General features: G+C 36.7%; 1 protein-coding gene across 1 annotated transcript; it reads left to right on the top strand.

Annotated features, from left to right (window-relative positions):
- The first annotated feature begins 11350 nt into the window (after positions 1-11350).
- Positions 11351-17758, top strand: LOC132123309 (dnaJ homolog subfamily A member 2). Its single transcript, XM_059533863.1, has 9 exons — positions 11351-11509; positions 12384-12443; positions 13077-13303; positions 13535-13615; positions 13879-14012; positions 14098-14294; positions 15991-16135; positions 16224-16351; positions 16735-17758. The coding sequence occupies exons 1-9, from the start codon at positions 11432-11434 to the stop codon at positions 16918-16920; spliced, it is 1236 nt and encodes a 411-aa protein (XP_059389846.1). The 5' UTR covers positions 11351-11431; the 3' UTR covers positions 16921-17758.
- Positions 17759-17990: the final 232 nt, after the last annotated feature.

Here is a 17990-nt window from a genome sequence, read left to right as displayed (position 1 = left end):
ACCATTTTGAAGAAAATGTAACAAATCGATAGAACCTTTTTCAACTATAAAGAACATTTTTTGCATTTTAAAGGTTCCATGGATGCCAATAAAGAACCTTTATTTTTAAGAGGATCCTTCAATCTGTATGATTAACGCATACGGTATATTACATACAGGGGAACAACATCACTAGAATCATAAAAAAAATTTCAGATGTTGATTGATAAAAACATTGACAGCCGATCAGAATCCACTGGATGTTAAAGAGCTTAAGCATTTAAAGCAGCGGACAACATATCTGCAGTCTGCGCTTATAATAAACAGAAAGTTATGGACGTGTGGATGCTAATATAGTTATTATTATTATAGTTATCATTCTTGGTGTTAACAGGCTTATTACACTTGTGCTCAAAGCAGACAGGATTAGAAAGGTTTCCATCCACTGAATTTTTTTTTTTTTTTCAAAAATGGCATGTGATGTGACAATCACAGCTAAACAGGACATGTTTGAAGTTTAATATACAAGTGGAGGTTATCACTGTTTAGGGGAAAAAAAAAACTAGTTTACATGAAGACAGGATTTAGTGTTTGCTTTGGACACAGTGTTCAGAGGAACATGCTTTTGAACAAGAATGGCTACTAGATCAAATATTACCACAGCGCACACAAACACAGACTTGATTTACATATTTTGACATAGTTTTTTTTTAGAGTTGCTCTTTAGCTTTTTTTTTTTTTTTTTTAAGCGAATTCCCTGTGTGCACTTATTGTTGTGTCTCAGTGGCCATTAGAGACCACAGCACATGTATGTTCTTTAACCTATAAACATACTGTTTTGGAGGTTCAACCAATCCATTGCAAGCTTTAGATAAAGTGTGGAAAATTGTAAATGATGCTTACACCTTTTGTATAGAAATTATTCTTTTTGTTGTTAAATAAGTAAAATAAGCAGGAATATATTTTCTAACCAATATATGTTGTATATCAAATTATAATTACACTTCCATTTTAGTCATAACCTGAATAATTGTAATGATGTTGATGTGAGACATTTTAATAAAATTACACCACCTGAAGTACATTTGAACGATGTAGGATCAAGCATGCATATTTCCTCTTATTTCCATTAGCGTCTACATGACCTTCCTTCAGTCAGCCCAAGCTCACCAGTAATAGTATTTTATTATTGTCATTACTGGACACGTCTGCACACTAAGAACATACCTCGCTTTCATCTTCACTGTCATTTCATTTTCTGTTCACTTATTTTCCTTTATTCCTCCTCTCCCAGTGTCCATCTCACTGGTCTGTCATGTTGAATTAGACTGTGGGAGCACTCAAGGCCTCATCCGTCTTGAAAAGGACAGACGCAGCGCAGGTCACAGCCTCCATGAGACCCCGAGGCCCAGCCACCCTAGCTGATTGTCACTGAGGTTAAAGTCAATAGGAATTTGGAAAATGAAAAGTGCCCCCATTTGTTTTCTTAATACAAGCTTCTTGAATGATTCATAGTTTGGTGAATGAGTCCTAGCATGCTATTCCAAAGAACATGTGTTGATGTTCTTCACAGCTGTTAAAACACGAAGCACACAAGAAATGTTTTCATACAAACATATGTATATATATCCACACTGCCACCAAAATGACAAGAAGTCTGGGAATCATGAATCAAACACATGACCTTATCAGTGTTTATAGCAGACTACTCTTCTCTTTGAGCCACAGGAACATGCTTCTGTGTTTGAATAAATATCAGTAAAGGCAATATCACACAAGCATGTCTGTGATTCACCTGTAGGCACATTAAGCCCAATGTGCTGAACACGGCTTACGATAAAAACAATCACCAGGAAAATATCCATATAGAATGTACATCTAGATGTTAAGAGCAACTGTAGTTTTAGAAGAAACCATTTTAATTTCTTTAAAATCATTTTGTTTTAAAAAGGTTTAAATGCTTTTTATGTTGCATTTCATTTCAGCCTGCTTGGGAGAAATATCACTTGATTTGTTACCACTTGAGTTACTCTGTTTGCATAAATCTTTTTTAATCGTTTATCAGAAGTTACTAACAGTGACTAAGGGGGCAGAGCTTAGTTAACCCTTAACCGTCACTCACGTTTTTGAACATAGACTTTATAGTGCACTATCCAAACTTAAATTTTTATAATTCATGAATGAAAACATTTTGTAACATGATATTGATGTACCATTTACATGGTAATGCAATGTCTGATTTTAAAATGGGTTTTAAAGGATGAATTTTGACATTTTAAGTTTTCAGTTGACATATAATTTCTGATAATTTCTCAAATGTGATAGAGAAAAAGCCAATGAAGAAGTCTTTTTTTTAACAAAGGTCAGAACTCCTGTTGTAATGTAGATTGTTAAGGGTGCACTCTTGTCATAAATTAATCTATTACTTTTCCTACATCATTTTTTTACAAAAAACATGGGTAAAATATATATTTGGGAGTCTTAGACCTTTCCAACGATATATAGTTTGTCAAGATTAGATTAGATTTAATTGTAATATAGTGAAGTAAATGTAGGCATCCGTATACGGGACGGGGTGTCAATTAAAGGGTTAAAAGACAAATCCCTTCTCTGAGTCATGATTAACACCTCCAACCATAGTTACAGATAACGTTATTCTTTTGTCCACCCAAATACACTAACCACGCCGATTTTATGCTGTATGGTTTTCATAACCGGAGGGAAACCGATACATTATTAGCAAGAAGTGAGAGGTGTGTGTTTTTATCTTACATATCTCCACGATGGGGCTTCTGACAACTAGTTGTCTGACGTGATTGATTTACATCCAGCACTGGTCAATCAAACCTGTTTAAAAGCCGTCAGTTGCTCCTGAGGTGGTTTTGATTGAGGAGGTGGACGTGTTTGTCTGTTGCGCTCATTTGCTGCCATCACGTGGTGATTCCTGGTAAATGACATTTCATTCTGTTAATGATAAACTGCAATGGATTGCATATTAAATATCAAATATGTATTTTGTATATGTATATGTATTTTTGCTAAACATATGGGTAGCAAAATTCATTTTTAAATGAAATGACAAAGCAATATGTAAAATGGTAATGTATTTCTGTATTTAAATTTACATTTTCCCATACATATGTGCAACATTTTGTGCAAAATGAAAATTGAAATTCAATAATAATTTACATATGCCATTTCCTACAGTAGTTTTAATATGTAAATTAAAACATATAATGCTTTTTAAGTTGCAAAATTTAAATAAAATTGAATTACTCAATTTATTAGACATGTTTAACAGCCAAAATTTTATTAACCCACCTAATGCAATTTTTTTCCGATCTGACGTTACCAAAAGAAGCCCAATTAGGTGAAAACCCGCATTTTTGCCCTGTTTGTGTTGTTTTACTACTTACACAATTATTTAAAGTAGAGGTCGACCGATATATCGGTCGGCCGATATTTGTCATTTTTTAATATATCGGCATCGGCCAATATCCGTGTTTAGTAGCACCAATTTAAAGTCAGGCACGTCGGCGGGCAGCCCCGTGTTATTGGTGCGGTGGAAAGTGCTGCTGCTGCCGCTGCATGTGAAGCACCCCAAGCCAAAACTTTTGGAAGATTTGTGGAAGATTTTTATTGGTCAATATGTAAACTAATCAGGCATAATCAATGTGACTCTAGCCATTTATGTATGAAGTTATTCTACTGTTATAATCATGCATTTGGCTGTATGTAGAGGCCTGCCTGAGAATGGAATGTGCAGAGAGTGCAGGGGTATAGTATATGGTGCATCTGCACACTCTATTTGGACATATGACAAAATATATGATCAGACCTCCTTGGTGCAGACATTACCAAAATACAGCATATAGTAAAGTAGGACACCCTATTTTGACATAAGACAAAATATATGATTAGGCCTCCTCATTTCACTTAAAATAAATTCTACATCGTAAAAGCAAGCTGGATACAGCCATAAAAGGTAAAAAAGTTGATAAACAGAACCATATGTATGAAATGTATTGAACATGGGCACGCCTTCAGAAGCACTGTATAAAATAGAGAACCGACACAGACTGTTCTGCAGAGCTTTCTCGGTTTTATTTTCTCTTGAGAATAAAATCTTTCTTATGGAAACAAAACCCAGAGACAGTGTGATTCCTCAGATCCATGGCAGACGAAAATACACTACATTTGGCACCCCAGATGGGACTGGAAAGGAGCAGCAGAGTGGACGACCGCTTTTGAGCTGACTGATGAACAACACACACACACAGTGGTGGCCACCATAGAATAAGTTAAGCATTTTTGCTTATATAATTAGTGTGTGTTGTTGACTGGTCAGTTCTGAGCGGTAAGGTCACTTAAAATCTGCTCGTCCAAATTTAGAACTAATTAAATAAATCAAAATGGGGGGTTTTGTTTCCAGAAGAAAAACTGCATATACATATTTGGTTTACTGAAAGGTCTTTTGGAAAAGGCCTGATTTTAATCTGGATAGTGTAGGCAGAAATACATTGCATGCAATGGTCTGTGTTCATTGTGGGCTGGGCCTATAAGGGACAGCAATACACGTGAGCCAGATGTAGTATAGTGGAAAAGTCCTTTGGCTACCGCTCTGTATATGTAAGATACAGAGGTCTGAACGGAAAGGTGGAAAAGTCCTTTGGCTACCGCTCTGTAAATGTAAGATACAGAGGTCTGAACGGAAAGGCAGGTCACTCAGGAGAGTGTAGAGTACTCTGTATTTATGTACGTTTTAATGTAACTGACTGTGTTGGTGTGAGAAAATAAATTCTATATCTGGTGGAGCAAGAGGTGCTCTCCCCTCCTGGACCATCACTTGAGAGTGATTAGGTTACAGAGACGGGTGTGGCTGGTGTTGAGAAAGGATAAGTGCAGGAGCCCTAAAACAATAAAGTTAACTGTATGAAGGTTGTTTTAGAGAAAAATAAATAAAAATGTTCCAAGAAATGGACTAATATAGAGATGGCAGATATGGTGGAATATAGAAATAATAATAAATTAATTAAAATAAGATATGCATTTATTATTTGATAACTTGTCTTAATAGTTGAATTTAAAAGATGCACGTGCGTAAAACTTTATATCTAATATGTGAAGACATCAAAAATTTGTATCTTGTTATCCCTGGGACACAGTATGAAAGTTAATCCATTACAGAGTTTCAGAGATTGGGCTTAAGTTATAAAAAATAAAAAATAATTACCTGTGTAGTGCAATGCGGAATGAGAGCAAGATCGGGTGACCAAGTTAATAGACATTTTGATTCAAAAGCCATAGGCATTTTACAATAGGAAGGGAACTAGTTGCTTAAATATTTAAATTAAATGATTTTATTTACAATAATAGGAATTATTTTATGTTGGTTAGGAAACATTAATTCACCAATACCAGTTTATTCTGAATCTTGTATGCAAATTTAGAAGAAAAATTATGATTGAAGTCTTTATTTTACCATACGCATGTCATGCTGTTATACAAGGAAGGTTTATTTTGTTTTATTGCAGTACACTTAGATAATAAAGGTAGCTGATTTCTGCATCTTGCAAAGAACAAAAAATGCTTATTTTTCTGCAATGAAGAACTTGCTTTACTAACATAGAATAAGAGAACTGCTGTGTTCAACCAGATGATTTTGTCTTTACTAAGGGAGCACTGAAAGAAGTGGTTGAAAAGTGAAAATTAGAAAAAGAGCTGACTGCTAAGACACAATTTGGTCAGAAATTGCATAGGAACATTTGATTAATGCAGTCTCTGAGTGTTAAACTTTCAGATGACTTCTGGAACAGTGCCTTGACAAAGGAAAGCAATGAACTGGAGTCTGTAAAGTGGCAAAGCAGCAGACACAGATGCAGAGAGAAGAAGAGGGAGGGGCTGATGGACGCTATACCCTCCTGAAAGAGAAGAGCACTCTTCAGCAAGGATAAAGACTGAATTAAAGCAGGAAAAGATGAATCTTTCACTTGAGACTTTTCCTGAGGGTGAAAAGAACATTATGAAATGCAAAACTCTGGCAGAAAGCAACCAGAAGCCAGACTGAGAAGAAGCAGAGAACCAACAGAGACCGTACACCACAACATCAGGTCGTTGAGTGCCATCACAGACTGACGACCCAGTGCAACAGCCCAGGCTGATGATGTCACCAGAAGGACTTCCATCCCTTCAGTGCACAGATGCTGCATATTCAATGAACACTATAGAGACTGCTTCAAATGTCAATTATTTTATTTAATTATTTTATTAACTATTTTAATCTTGATTATTCACTGGTTTCACAGCACTTCTTTAAATTCAGTGTTTTAACTAACATTCTCAATCTGCTTTTCAATAGGTACCAGTCCAGCATTAAGTCTTAAAGAAAACATAATTTTGACAGACAGAAGTGAGTACTTGACTCACCAATCAGATAAACATGGAGCTGGATTGGCATAGTAAGGCTGTTTCATTAACCAACTGGGGAAAAAGCACAACTGAATACTTGACAACAATGCTGAGCTCTTTTGGGGGAAAATAAAAAAATAAATAAAAAGGAGTATCTAAATGCACAATAGGAAAGAATATATATGGTTGAGAAAATAGAAATATTGGTCACTCCATTTTGTTTAAAGGTAATTTTCTAGGGTTAGATTTAATAAAATAATAAAAATTATTCCAAAGATCCAAAATCTAGAAATCAAATATGCTGTAATCACTGGGGATAACAAGATGGAAATGTTGATGGTCATGGATACTAGATTATGCAGAGATCTCCAATCCTCTTCTCAGAGTTGCTCATGAGCAATAACAAAAAAGTATTTGACTAAACTTTAAATTAGACAAACAAGAGACATTTGAGAAATTATAATTGGCTCTCTCAAAATGCCCAATGCCTAGGCCTAATATTCTAAACAAATGAATCTATTAGATTTTGGAAAAAGAAAGGAAAGAAAGAAAAAGAGGTTTATAGAGCGGTGTTAAACTAAGCTTTATGGCGACTGATAATGCCATTAGTTTCGTGACATCTAGAAACTATGTGGAAGGATACCAGGTCTACGCTAAGTAGACTATAACATAAAAGGTTCATGTTATCCTACACAAAATGTGCCGTTCCACAGCTAAAATAATTTAGTTCACAATCAGCTGACTTTTTGGCCAAAAAGGGGTGTGAAAGTGTGTGAAAAAGTATGAATGATGGTTTTGTATGGCATGAAAGAGAGTGTCTGACGAGACACTCAGGTAATTCAATCAATTTGCCAAAACAGCTGTATACAAATATGAATGTGGGCCCACAGGGCAAACTTATGCCCAGTAAAATAATGACCATCGATGAATTTGGTTAAGTTTCCAGGTCAGTACTTAGGTCTTTGTTGTGGCAGAAAGAAAACAGTGCCACACATGCGCAGCGTATAACATGGGAAGGCAGAGCAAAGCAAGCTTGCTCTGTCCACCCCATATCTAATTTTCTTTTCAGCATATCATGATGGAGCTGATTGTGTCAAAAAGATAAAATATTGTCTTTCTGACTGTTAAAATAAACAAAGTGGGTTGAGTGTTTTCCAGGTCAAAAGGCCTATGCTACTGAGCTAGATAGGAAATTATCCGGTGATATAGTGGAACTCAGTTTATAAAACAAAAAGAGATAACTGTATTAGCAAATTGTTGAGAATAAAATTGAAATAAATTGAAAAATAGTAAGGATGCTAAAAACTAAGTAAAACCAAATTCTTTATTATATTATAAAAAATGGGCATTCACTCTTTTCTTATTGTAAAGACAGCACTGGAATTGTGAAAGCTCAAAAAGGGGCCAAGACAGCCCTCAACCCACATTACATTTCCACAGGTCACACCAAGAAGGAGAACTAGCAAGATGAGCAAATTAACATGCTTGATATACTAACAAAAACTCTTAAGTTTCCCATTTACAGGTGACAGCAGTTCTAGTAAGGCCAAGGAATGCTTCGCTCCATCAAAGAGAACCAGTGAGGGTGCAGTTAGGATCTCAAGGGAGAGCCTTGCATTAATCAGTGGTTACAGAGTGACACCTGAGTTCACATCTCTAACCTTAAAATACGCCAACCAGCTTCAACAACTCCACACAGCATGAAGTGAGGGATGAAGGGCGTGCTAGTAACGACCCACCCTTGCCAACTAAGGAAAGACCATTGCAACGACTCGCAAAGAGTCTCCCTGGTGAAGATGTCAAGATGATGGGAAACTGATTTTTGAGAGTAACCAAAATGGCCTCTACAGTGCACAAAACATATGGACTGAAGATCAACTATGCTATTTTTGTGATGTTACATTTTTTATGTTTATTACTCTTGGATTTTACATAACTGTAACAACCACAGGCAAGTGCTGAACATTGTTTTATCTTTAATGAGGGGTTAGGGAGACTGGATCTTTTACTCCCTCCTTGTCAAAGTAGGAGAGAGATGTTTGGTCAAGTAATCCCTCAGAGTGGAATTTCATAATCTAGTCACTGGTGATAATACAATGTGACTTATTTAGTCACTAGGTAGTGTAACTAATATGACTGGATTATGGAGTAGCACTCTGGATAAAAATAATCAAATGTGAGACTTACTAAGTCTCAAAGGGGAGAATGTGGAAGATTTTTATTGGTCAATATGTAAACTAATCAGGCATAATCAATGTGACTCTAGCCATTTATGTATGAAGTTATTCTACTGTTATAATCATGCATTTGACTGTATGTAGAGGCCTGCCTGAGAATGGAATGTGCAGAGAGTGCAGGGGTATAGTATATGGTGCATCTGCACACTCTATTTGGACATATGACAAAATATATGATCAGACCTCCTTGGTGCAGACATTACCAAAATACAGCATATAGTAAAGTAGGACACCCTATTTTGACATAAGACAAAATATATGATTAGGCCTCCTCGTTTCACTTAAAATAAATTCTACATCGTAAAAGCAAGCTGGAGACAGCCATAAAAGGTAAAAAAGAGTTGATAAACAGAACCATATGTATGAAATGTATTGAACATGGGCACGCCTTCAGAAGCACTGTATAAAATAGAGAACCGACACAGACTTGACAAACTGTTCTGCAGAGCTTTCTCGGTTTTATTTTCTCTTGAGAATAAAATCTTTCTTATGGAAACAAAACCCAGAGACAGTGTGATTCCTCAGATCCATGGCAGACGAAAATACACTACAGATTCAACAACAGTCCTGGGAGATAAAGGTAGTCAGAGAATTTCACTCTGTAAATGGGGTGGAGAAGTTGGCGGCTCTAACAAACACTGCAGCGTGACGTTACCAAAGTAAACTGTCTCTGACGTTACTCCGCCCCGCTCACAGACAGCAGCGTGCTCGGAGAGACAGCTGTGCTGGAGCTGCCCAGAACGGTGAGTTTACATTTTGTTCCAACAAACTTGAAAAATTCTACTTGATAAATGCTCTAAAACTTTTATGTAAATGATTGACTTATTCATATATAAATATATATTACCTGTTTTATATATTTAATACTTGGTCAGTTTATTGATTTTGTTTGGTTAACTTTGGATACATTTTTTATTTTGATACCGTGCAGTGCACAAAATTAAGATTCGAGAGATGGTTCAAGTCAGTGCTCAATAAATGATGATAAGTTTAGAAATGTTGTGCATCCACTTATTATTAGTGTGACATTTTAGCATGTAAATGAAGGGGAAAACTTCAAGATATCGGCCCTAAATATAGGCAGTACATATCGGCCATCGGCTGACCCTGACCTCTAAACATCGGCATCGGCTATAGAAAAACCGATCTCTAAAACATTGTTATTTACAATGCACAACATGGGTTTTTAATCTTATTTTTAGGGGGGACAACCCTCAGATGGGATGATAGGGGAAAGATACAGGGCAGGATGTACTTCACTTCATATAATCATGACAGTCATCCTCATTTCAGTATAACTGACTTCCACCTCCCACTGTCTATAAAAATAAAAATAAAAAAAAGCCAAAGAACACGGATCTCAATGGATGTCTCGCTGTTAAAATCAAATCACTTTCATTAAGCCCATATGTCTGTAATAGCTGTTGGGAGAAGAGAGAAAACATAAATCCATGCTGGAATAGGCTATGCAAATCCAATGAGGCTAGGGTAAACAAATATTACACCATATTATGAGCATATTACACCAATTTTATTGTCACTTGAGTGGTTGCCGGTGCGTTTCAAAATTGAATACAAACTTTTATAATTTGTTTTTAAATCATTAAATGGCCTGGCTCCAACATACCTTGCTGGCTTATTAAAACGGCACACATCTGCTAGATCTCTTAGGTCCTCTGAACAACTGCTCTTGATGATTCAGATCCAGACTGAAACAGCTTCCTCAGTCGCTGCACCTAAACTGTGGAACATATTACCTCTGTATGTCAGAGTGGCTCCATCAATATTTATTTTTAAAGCTCAGTTAAAATCTCATTTATTATCCCGTGCTTTTAATCTCGATTATGTCTGGAGGCATGCCTTATGTTGAACTTGGACTAATTGTGTATGCATGTTATTTTTGTATAATTTTTTTATTAGATTGAAGTTTGTTGTACAGCACTTTGGGAAACTGCAGTTGTATTAAATTGTTCTTTATAAATAAAATAAGCAAACAAACAAAATAATGAAGATATTGTTTAATTTGATTTTTAGGGTTACACAGCTGTTTTTCATTTTAATACGAATAGACTAACAAAAAAGCACACCATCTGTTCTCAAATTAGCCTTAAAATTCAACATAAATTTAATTAGGTACAATAAAGATCCATTTCCAAAAGCACAAACATGAAATATATATATTTTTAATTGCAATTTTCACATGTTGTGAAAATGAAAACATAAAATGCATTAAGAAAATATTATATTTATTAAATACAGCTGTATTTATTAATCATAATTTAATTTCAGAAGTTTGTAAAGGTACTTTTAGATGCATAAAAACCGGCTCGTGTCTTGACCCGCAAACCTTTGACCCGTGGGTTCAATAGTGTGTGGAAAGAGAAAAAAAAATTATATATATATATATATATATATATATATATATATATATATATATATATATATATATATATATATATATATATATATTCCCGATTTTACATCTGTAGATAGTAAAAAAAAAAAAACTAAAACAAAGTTAACAGTTCAGTGACATTTGACCACTGGTCTATTTTACATTTCAGAAACTATACACAAGCAAGCGGCAGATTTTACAGCATTTGAAGTTATGTAAGATGCCCTTTTATTGCGCTATTTAAACAATATTCATCAAAAGACCGCCGCTGAATGTGAATGTGAAGGATCACGATGACATGTGCTCGTGCTGTGAGAGGAGGCGCGTGTGGAGAGGTTAAAGTTGACGCTTCCGGCCGGTGTCTCTCTTCAGCTCTCCGCTCCCCGCAGACAGTCGTTCACTCCGCACAGCCATGTCCAACGTCTCTGATACCAAACTATACGACATTCTCGGGGTCTCCCCCTCGGCTTCCGAAAACGAGCTGAAAAAGGTAGGGGTTCGTGTGTCTGCCATATAATTTCGCTGTTAGTTAGCGCTGTTTAACGGCAGCGAATCGACTGGTTTTTGTCAGAGAATCAGGAAGAGGGAGAGGAGGATTAGCACTGAGCTAAAGCTGTTGAGTTTGGCCTAGTGACTATAGTTACCGGGCAAAACCGACGAGGTGGCGTGCTGTTGTGGGATTTAATTAAGCATATGCGCGGTCTATTTACATATCCAATAATCTGTGTATGTGTTTGATTTCTGATTTGAACATGAAACGCAGTCGTTATATTTACATCCTCCTGTATACTTAGCGGCTGAAGACACCGTTAGCATCAGCTCACCGTGTGGCCGGTGTGTAGGCCTGACGCGGGGCTTTTCCCTTTACATGTGTGTCATCATGCCAAAGACGTCACATGTACAACGAATCTGAAACTAACTCAAACTAAACTGACACATGTGAGGGACCTATGTTTTTTTTTCTTCTGTTCTTTGTTAATCACATATAGCAGTGCTATGTGGTTTCTGCTCCGGCGAAAACATAACGAGTCTCTCTCTGATAACTCCTTAAACTGATGTTAACTGTCTAGTGACTAGCGACAGTCTGGATCACTAGCTTGTGTTGGTTTGTATTATGATTAGTCGCGTTGTTTCAAGGCCGTTGTTTTTGGCTTCATGTTAATATGACGCACAAACAAACTCTTAAGAGTCTTCTCTAATCATTAGTTAAGATCTCGAGGGATGTTTGCTGGCACTGGCAGGTGGAACTCGTTTTACTTTAACGCATATTGCTTTTGTTAAACGATGGTTTAAATTTGGAATGTTGTTTCATTGTGTTTGATACTTTCTGAAATGAAACTAACCCTCTAAAACAAATGTTTCAGGCTTATCGGAAATTAGCAAAGGAGTATCACCCTGACAAAAACCCAAATGCTGGAGACAAAGTAAGATTTGTTATTCCATTTTTTTTTTGTCAAATGTAAATCATAATGAAATAAGATGTATAGAGATTCAAAACCCTGATAAATAAGTGTGTTGAGGTATGATTAATCACTTTGTACACCTGTGAGTTAAATTGTATTGTGGTAAATATTTTATTGATATTATGCTTTTAAAGTAGAAGTTGTCATATTGGTGTTATAAGGGATAATTCAACAAAAAAAGTAATTTACTTGCTTTCCAAGCCAATAAGACTCTGAGACTTTAGAACACACACAATCACTGTATATAATAAACAGATGTAATTTAGGATTTTATTCACATGTAAATATTAATGGGCAGCATATTTAATGATAAACGGACACTCAAAAATATTTGATGCACGAGAACAAACCTCATTAAATCTTTTTTTTTATATAACTTTTTGAAGTGTCTGGAAACTCAGGTTTCATTAATGTCTTCTGTTATTCAAAGTTGAATGATTTTCTTTTATTATTCTTAATCTGGAACATCGTGAGGATGGGTAAATTACAATTTTAATTTTTGGGTGAACAATCCATTTCAGGCATTAATAGAGATTATGTTGGCTTAATGCCTTTATTCAAATATTTAATCTTTTTTTTTTTTGTCCTTTTCAGTTCAAAGAGATTAGCTTTGCATATGAAGTACTAACTAACCCAGAGAAGAAGGACTTGTACGACCGTTATGGGGAGCAGGGTCTGCGAGAAGGTGGCTGTGGAGGAGGAGGGATGGATGACATCTTTTCCCATATCTTTGGCGGCGGTCTCTTCGGCTTCATGGGTGGACAGGGTCGGAGCAGGAACGGAGGGCGGCGGAGAGGGGAAGATATGGTCCACCCCCTGAAGTAATTCAAATCACAAGGCTAACACTTCTAAAGAAATGTGTAGAAATGCTGCCATCCTTTAGCGGTCACATTGACCTCTTTTCTGTTTCCTCATCCCCTCGCTGTTGCCATGCACACATATACCAACTTCTTCTTAAGAAGCTTTAAATATGTCATTATGGCTTTATTTGGTGTTGAATCATAATATTGTGGAATATTCCAGAAAAGCTTACTCTCACTGTTTCCCTGTAGGGTGTCTCTTGAAGACCTGTACAATGGAAAAACAACCAAATTACAGCTGAGCAAGAATGTTCTGTGTGCCACTTGTAATGGGTGAGTAAGTTTTCTTTCTCTTTATGGGTGATGTCACGGCAATTGAAGAGGAAGAGCTCTGTAATAAGTGTCTCCTTTTCTTTTTCTCCCACCACACCCAATTGGTTCAATATATCCTATATTTTATGAGTCTTATGAGTTACTGGATTGTTAAATCAGGCAGAGCTAAACAGACCACGAAGGCTTTTAAAGAGTTTGCCCTGGCTTAAGTCTGTATGTGCTGAAGTATTGGTGAAACTGAAACCGTTCCTCCTCTTCTGCAGTCAAGGCGGGAAGTCTGGTGCAGTCCAGAAGTGCACAGCCTGCAGGGGGAGGGGTATGCGCATCATGATCAGACAGCTGGCTCCTGGCATGGTCCAACAGATGCAGTCAGTGTGCACTGATTGTAATGGTGAAGGTAAGGGGCTCCGGTCTGAATGTGCTTTGACATTTACTGAGTTCATGTGGAGGAAAGGTTTGCCCATGGTATCTTTCTGATCCAGGTGAAGTGATCAGTGAGAAGGACCGCTGCAAAAAATGTGAGGGGAAGAAGGTGATTAAAGAGGTGAAGATTCTGGAAGTGCACGTGGATAAAGGTATGAAGCATGGACAGAAGATCACTTTTGGCGGGGAGGCCGACCAGGCACCTGGAACAGAACCTGGAGACATTGTCCTGGTCCTGCAGGAAAAGGAGCACGAGGTATGTCAATGTTCAGAAATTATGAGGTTTAGTTCAATCAGAAACTCCCAAGATTAAGTGAACAGGTTGTTTTTTTCTTAAACTAGATTAAAGCCTAAATCTGGCTGATGGTTAATTTATTCTGTCCAAGTTAAAAAGTTAAACATTAACTTTCCATTTGATTTTAATCATTTACTTTTTTTTTTTTTTTTTTTATTGTAACTGTCACATTTTAAAGAAAGTACATTAACAGTAACAATAGAGGAAAATGCTTGTTTATATGCTTTTTTTTTTTTCTTTTAAGAAATTAAAGGCAAGACAATTAGATCATGCTGTTTTTCCATTGAGAAACACCAAGACTGTTTTCTTTCTTTCTGAAAACAGCCAATTAAGTGATTTGCCTCCAGCAAAAAAATAAAAATAATAATAATATTTGGTCTTTCCAAAATAGAGTACCAGTATAAATGTTCAAGATACCCAGCTTTGGGTCAAGAGGTATCTTTTTAGTAATTTTACTTGGTATTTTAAAAATTAACTTTGAGTTGTTGGATAGCAGTTTAAAAAAACGCATAATTTTCCACATAGTGTACATTTATTATTGATCCAACCCTGCCTTTCTGGAACATGCCGATTTTTACAAAACTCATTGTTCGGAAAAGCATGGTGTGCTCTGATTGGCCAGCTATCCAGTGTTTTGTGATTGGCCAAATATCTGAAGCGTGAGACTGAAATGTTACGCCACTTAACATATTTGGAATATCAGCTTCCAAGGCGGCTGCAGCAACAATACTACAACAAGAATAAAAGTTACACCTTTGCATATACGTTTGAGTGGTGTTATGCAAATCTTCCCACATAGTGAGGTAGATTTGTGAGGACCTGTTTGATTGAGGCGTTTTAGGAAGGTGTGGTTAAGTCCTAAAGGAACACTCCACTTTTTCTTTTTTAAACCGGCTCATTTTCCAACTCCCCTAGTTAAACAGTTGAGTCTTACCAATTTCGAGTCCATTCAGCCAATTTCTGGGGTTTGGAAGTAGCACTTTTTAGCTTAGCTTAGCATAAATCATTGAATCTGATTAGACCATTAGCATCTCCCTATAATAATATAATAAATATTATAAGAGTTTTTATATTTTTATTATTTTTCTAAAACTTGACTCCCCTGTAGATCCATCTTGTACTAAGACAGACGGAAAAATGAAAAGTTGTGATTTTCTAGGCTGATATGGCTAGGAACTATACTCTCATTCTAGTGTAATAATCAAGGAACTTTGCTGCTGTATCATGAGTGCAGCAGGCACAGTGATATTACACAGTGCCTCAAAATAGGCTTATTGGAAGTTACCTAGCTGGGACTATTTTCAGGCGCTGCGTAATATCACTCCACCTGCTGCACAAGGAAAACATGAAATTGCATCATATGACCCCTGTAATTACCAGCAAGTAACAAAGTTGTTCTGTAGCACTGTGGTTGAGCCATACAGATGATCAGGCTTTAGAGCTTCTGGTCTGTTGACTGCTGAGCTGCTGCAGATTGTAGTGACCGTGTCATGAACATACTACTATACGGATTCTAATCCCTCCCTTTCAAGCCTCTAAGTAAAGCTAGAGTCATGTCTGATTTGGACTGATATGGGATATCACTGAAGCATCAGTTTTGTTTTCTTGTATGTTTTAATCTAGTATGTTGAATAAAGCTTTTGAATTCTTTCAACAGACATACAAAAGAGAAGGCAACGATTTGTCCATGACCCATAAGATCGGCCTTGTTGAAGCACTTTGTGGTTTCCATTTCACACTGAAACACTTAGATGGTAGACAGATTGTGGTGAAATACCCAGCTGGCAAAGTCATTGAGCCAGGTGAGTCCACTTGACATGAGTTTTGTAGAGTCTGAATTTGAAGTGATTTGGTACATCCTTTTAAAATAATGGTGTTGTCCCTTTACAGGTTCAGTCAGAGTTGTTCGAGGAGAGGGCATGCCACAGTACCGTAACCCCTTCGAGAAGGGTGACCTGTTCATCAAGTTTGACGTGCAGTTCCCAGAAAACAATTGGTTGAGCCCAGAGAAGCTGACGGTAAGATAATAAATAGTACATTTAAAGTTATTGAAGAATATTATATAATGTTTTCCATGCACTACTGTTCAAAAGTTATTTATTTTGACAGTTTTAATACTTTGTGTTAACTGAAGACTGAAGTAATGGCAGCTGAAAATTCAGCTTTGCCATCACAGGAAAATTACACTTTAAAACCTTTAAACAAAAGTTATTTTAAGTTGTAATATTTTGCCAGTATTACTGTTTTCACTGAATTAGTGCAAAAAGGCACTAATTCAGACAAGACACTGTCATTTTATTTTTTTTAATTGAAATCAAGCTTTTGAACAGTATTTGTTTATTTTTTATAAAAGCACAATTCCAAGTTTTCTTTCCTCTAATATGCGTCTTCTGTTTTTCAGGAATTGGAGGATTTGCTGCCCACACGGGCCGATCCACCGGTCATCTCTGCAGACGCAGAGGAAGTGGAACTGCAGGAGTTTGTGAGCCAGAGCTCTTCTGGTGGTCACCGTCGTGAGGCGTACCACGACAGCTCAGACGAGGAAGGAGGGCATCACGGTTCTGGTGTGCAGTGTGCCCATCAGTAAACCTGACGACAGCAAATATCTTGTCCGGCTTCAACAGTGGGGATTAAAAAAATGATCTAGTTGCACAACAAACAGGTGTTTGTGATCTGATTCGGGGCTGCCTTAAATGATGAGAATTACATACAGCCATTCCTGAGCACCTGATTCCCTTGTAGTAAACGCACAGATGATCCCGCATCTAGTAACTCTTTCTTGCCCCTCCTCCTCTCCCTGCAGCCCTCTAGAGGCAACCCCACTTCAGAGAGAAGGGTAATTGCTACGTACTTGGTGTGTAACTTGCATTTTCTGTTGTTGTTGTCATAGTATTCACAAGTTTAAATATAACCATAAAATCCAGTTTTGGCCCTGGACATGAGCCTTTTGTTGTTGTTGGAGAGCAGTAGCCTAACTGAAGAGGAGTTGAGAGATCCTAAAACAACAAAAACAAAATAGAAATGGGACTTCATCAACCAATCCATTTTTTAGATTTCTTTGTATCTGTGCGCTATTTTTACCACTTTATTTTATTTGTAGATTATTTGTTTTTCTTTTGAAATTTTAAGAATTGGAGCAAGAGACTATTAACATGTATAAAATAAGCGATTGTCATTTAAGCTTTGTATCAGCTGCTGTCACATTTGAGTGTTTTATGTTTTGAAATAGTTGAAATAAAATCAGTTGCCTATATCTGTCAGCAATCCAGGTGCATGTTGAACATTTTGATCCCTTCACTGATTGAAAGAGTGACACCATGCCTGATAAAATGAGTGGAGGAAAAAGCACCTTTACTATAGGCCTATATCTTCTGTGAAAAAGTTTGTTGTTGAATAAACTGTCCTTCAGTATCTCCTCAACATTACCCAAGTCTTTGCTTTATTTGGTGCATCATTCATTAGTTGGTAGTTGTGACTCGAACTTTAAAATTGGCATGGCACTAAATCTAGTGTCAAGTTCATTTGAGGACTGCTCAATGAGGACTACATGACTATTCAGTACATTTGTCATCCAAACCAAGCTAGCTCAAATACAGATTATACGCATTTCATTAAAGGTCCCGTTTTTCGCGATTTTTTTGAAGCTTTGTGTTTATA

Source organism: Carassius carassius, chromosome 3 (assembly GCF_963082965.1).
Source record: "Carassius carassius chromosome 3, fCarCar2.1, whole genome shotgun sequence".
NCBI classification, from domain to species: domain Eukaryota; kingdom Metazoa; phylum Chordata; class Actinopteri; order Cypriniformes; family Cyprinidae; genus Carassius; species Carassius carassius.
The sequence above is the reverse complement of the archived record's forward strand: the minus strand, read 5'-3'. Positions and strand labels throughout refer to the sequence as shown.

What these genes read in the sequence shown, in the direction of transcription:
- LOC132123309 (XM_059533863.1), top strand. Translation starts at nt 11,432, where the DNA reads ATGTCCAACGTCTCTGATACCAAACTATACGACATTCTCGGGGTCTCC. An exon ending in CACTGATTGTAATGGTGAAG is followed by an intron (nt 14,013 to 14,097) that starts GTAAGGGGCTCC and finishes TTTCTGATCCAG; the next exon opens with GTGAAGTGATCAGTGAGAAG. An exon ending in TGCAGGAAAAGGAGCACGAG is followed by an intron (nt 14,295 to 15,990) that starts GTATGTCAATGT and finishes TTCTTTCAACAG; the next exon opens with ACATACAAAAGAGAAGGCAA.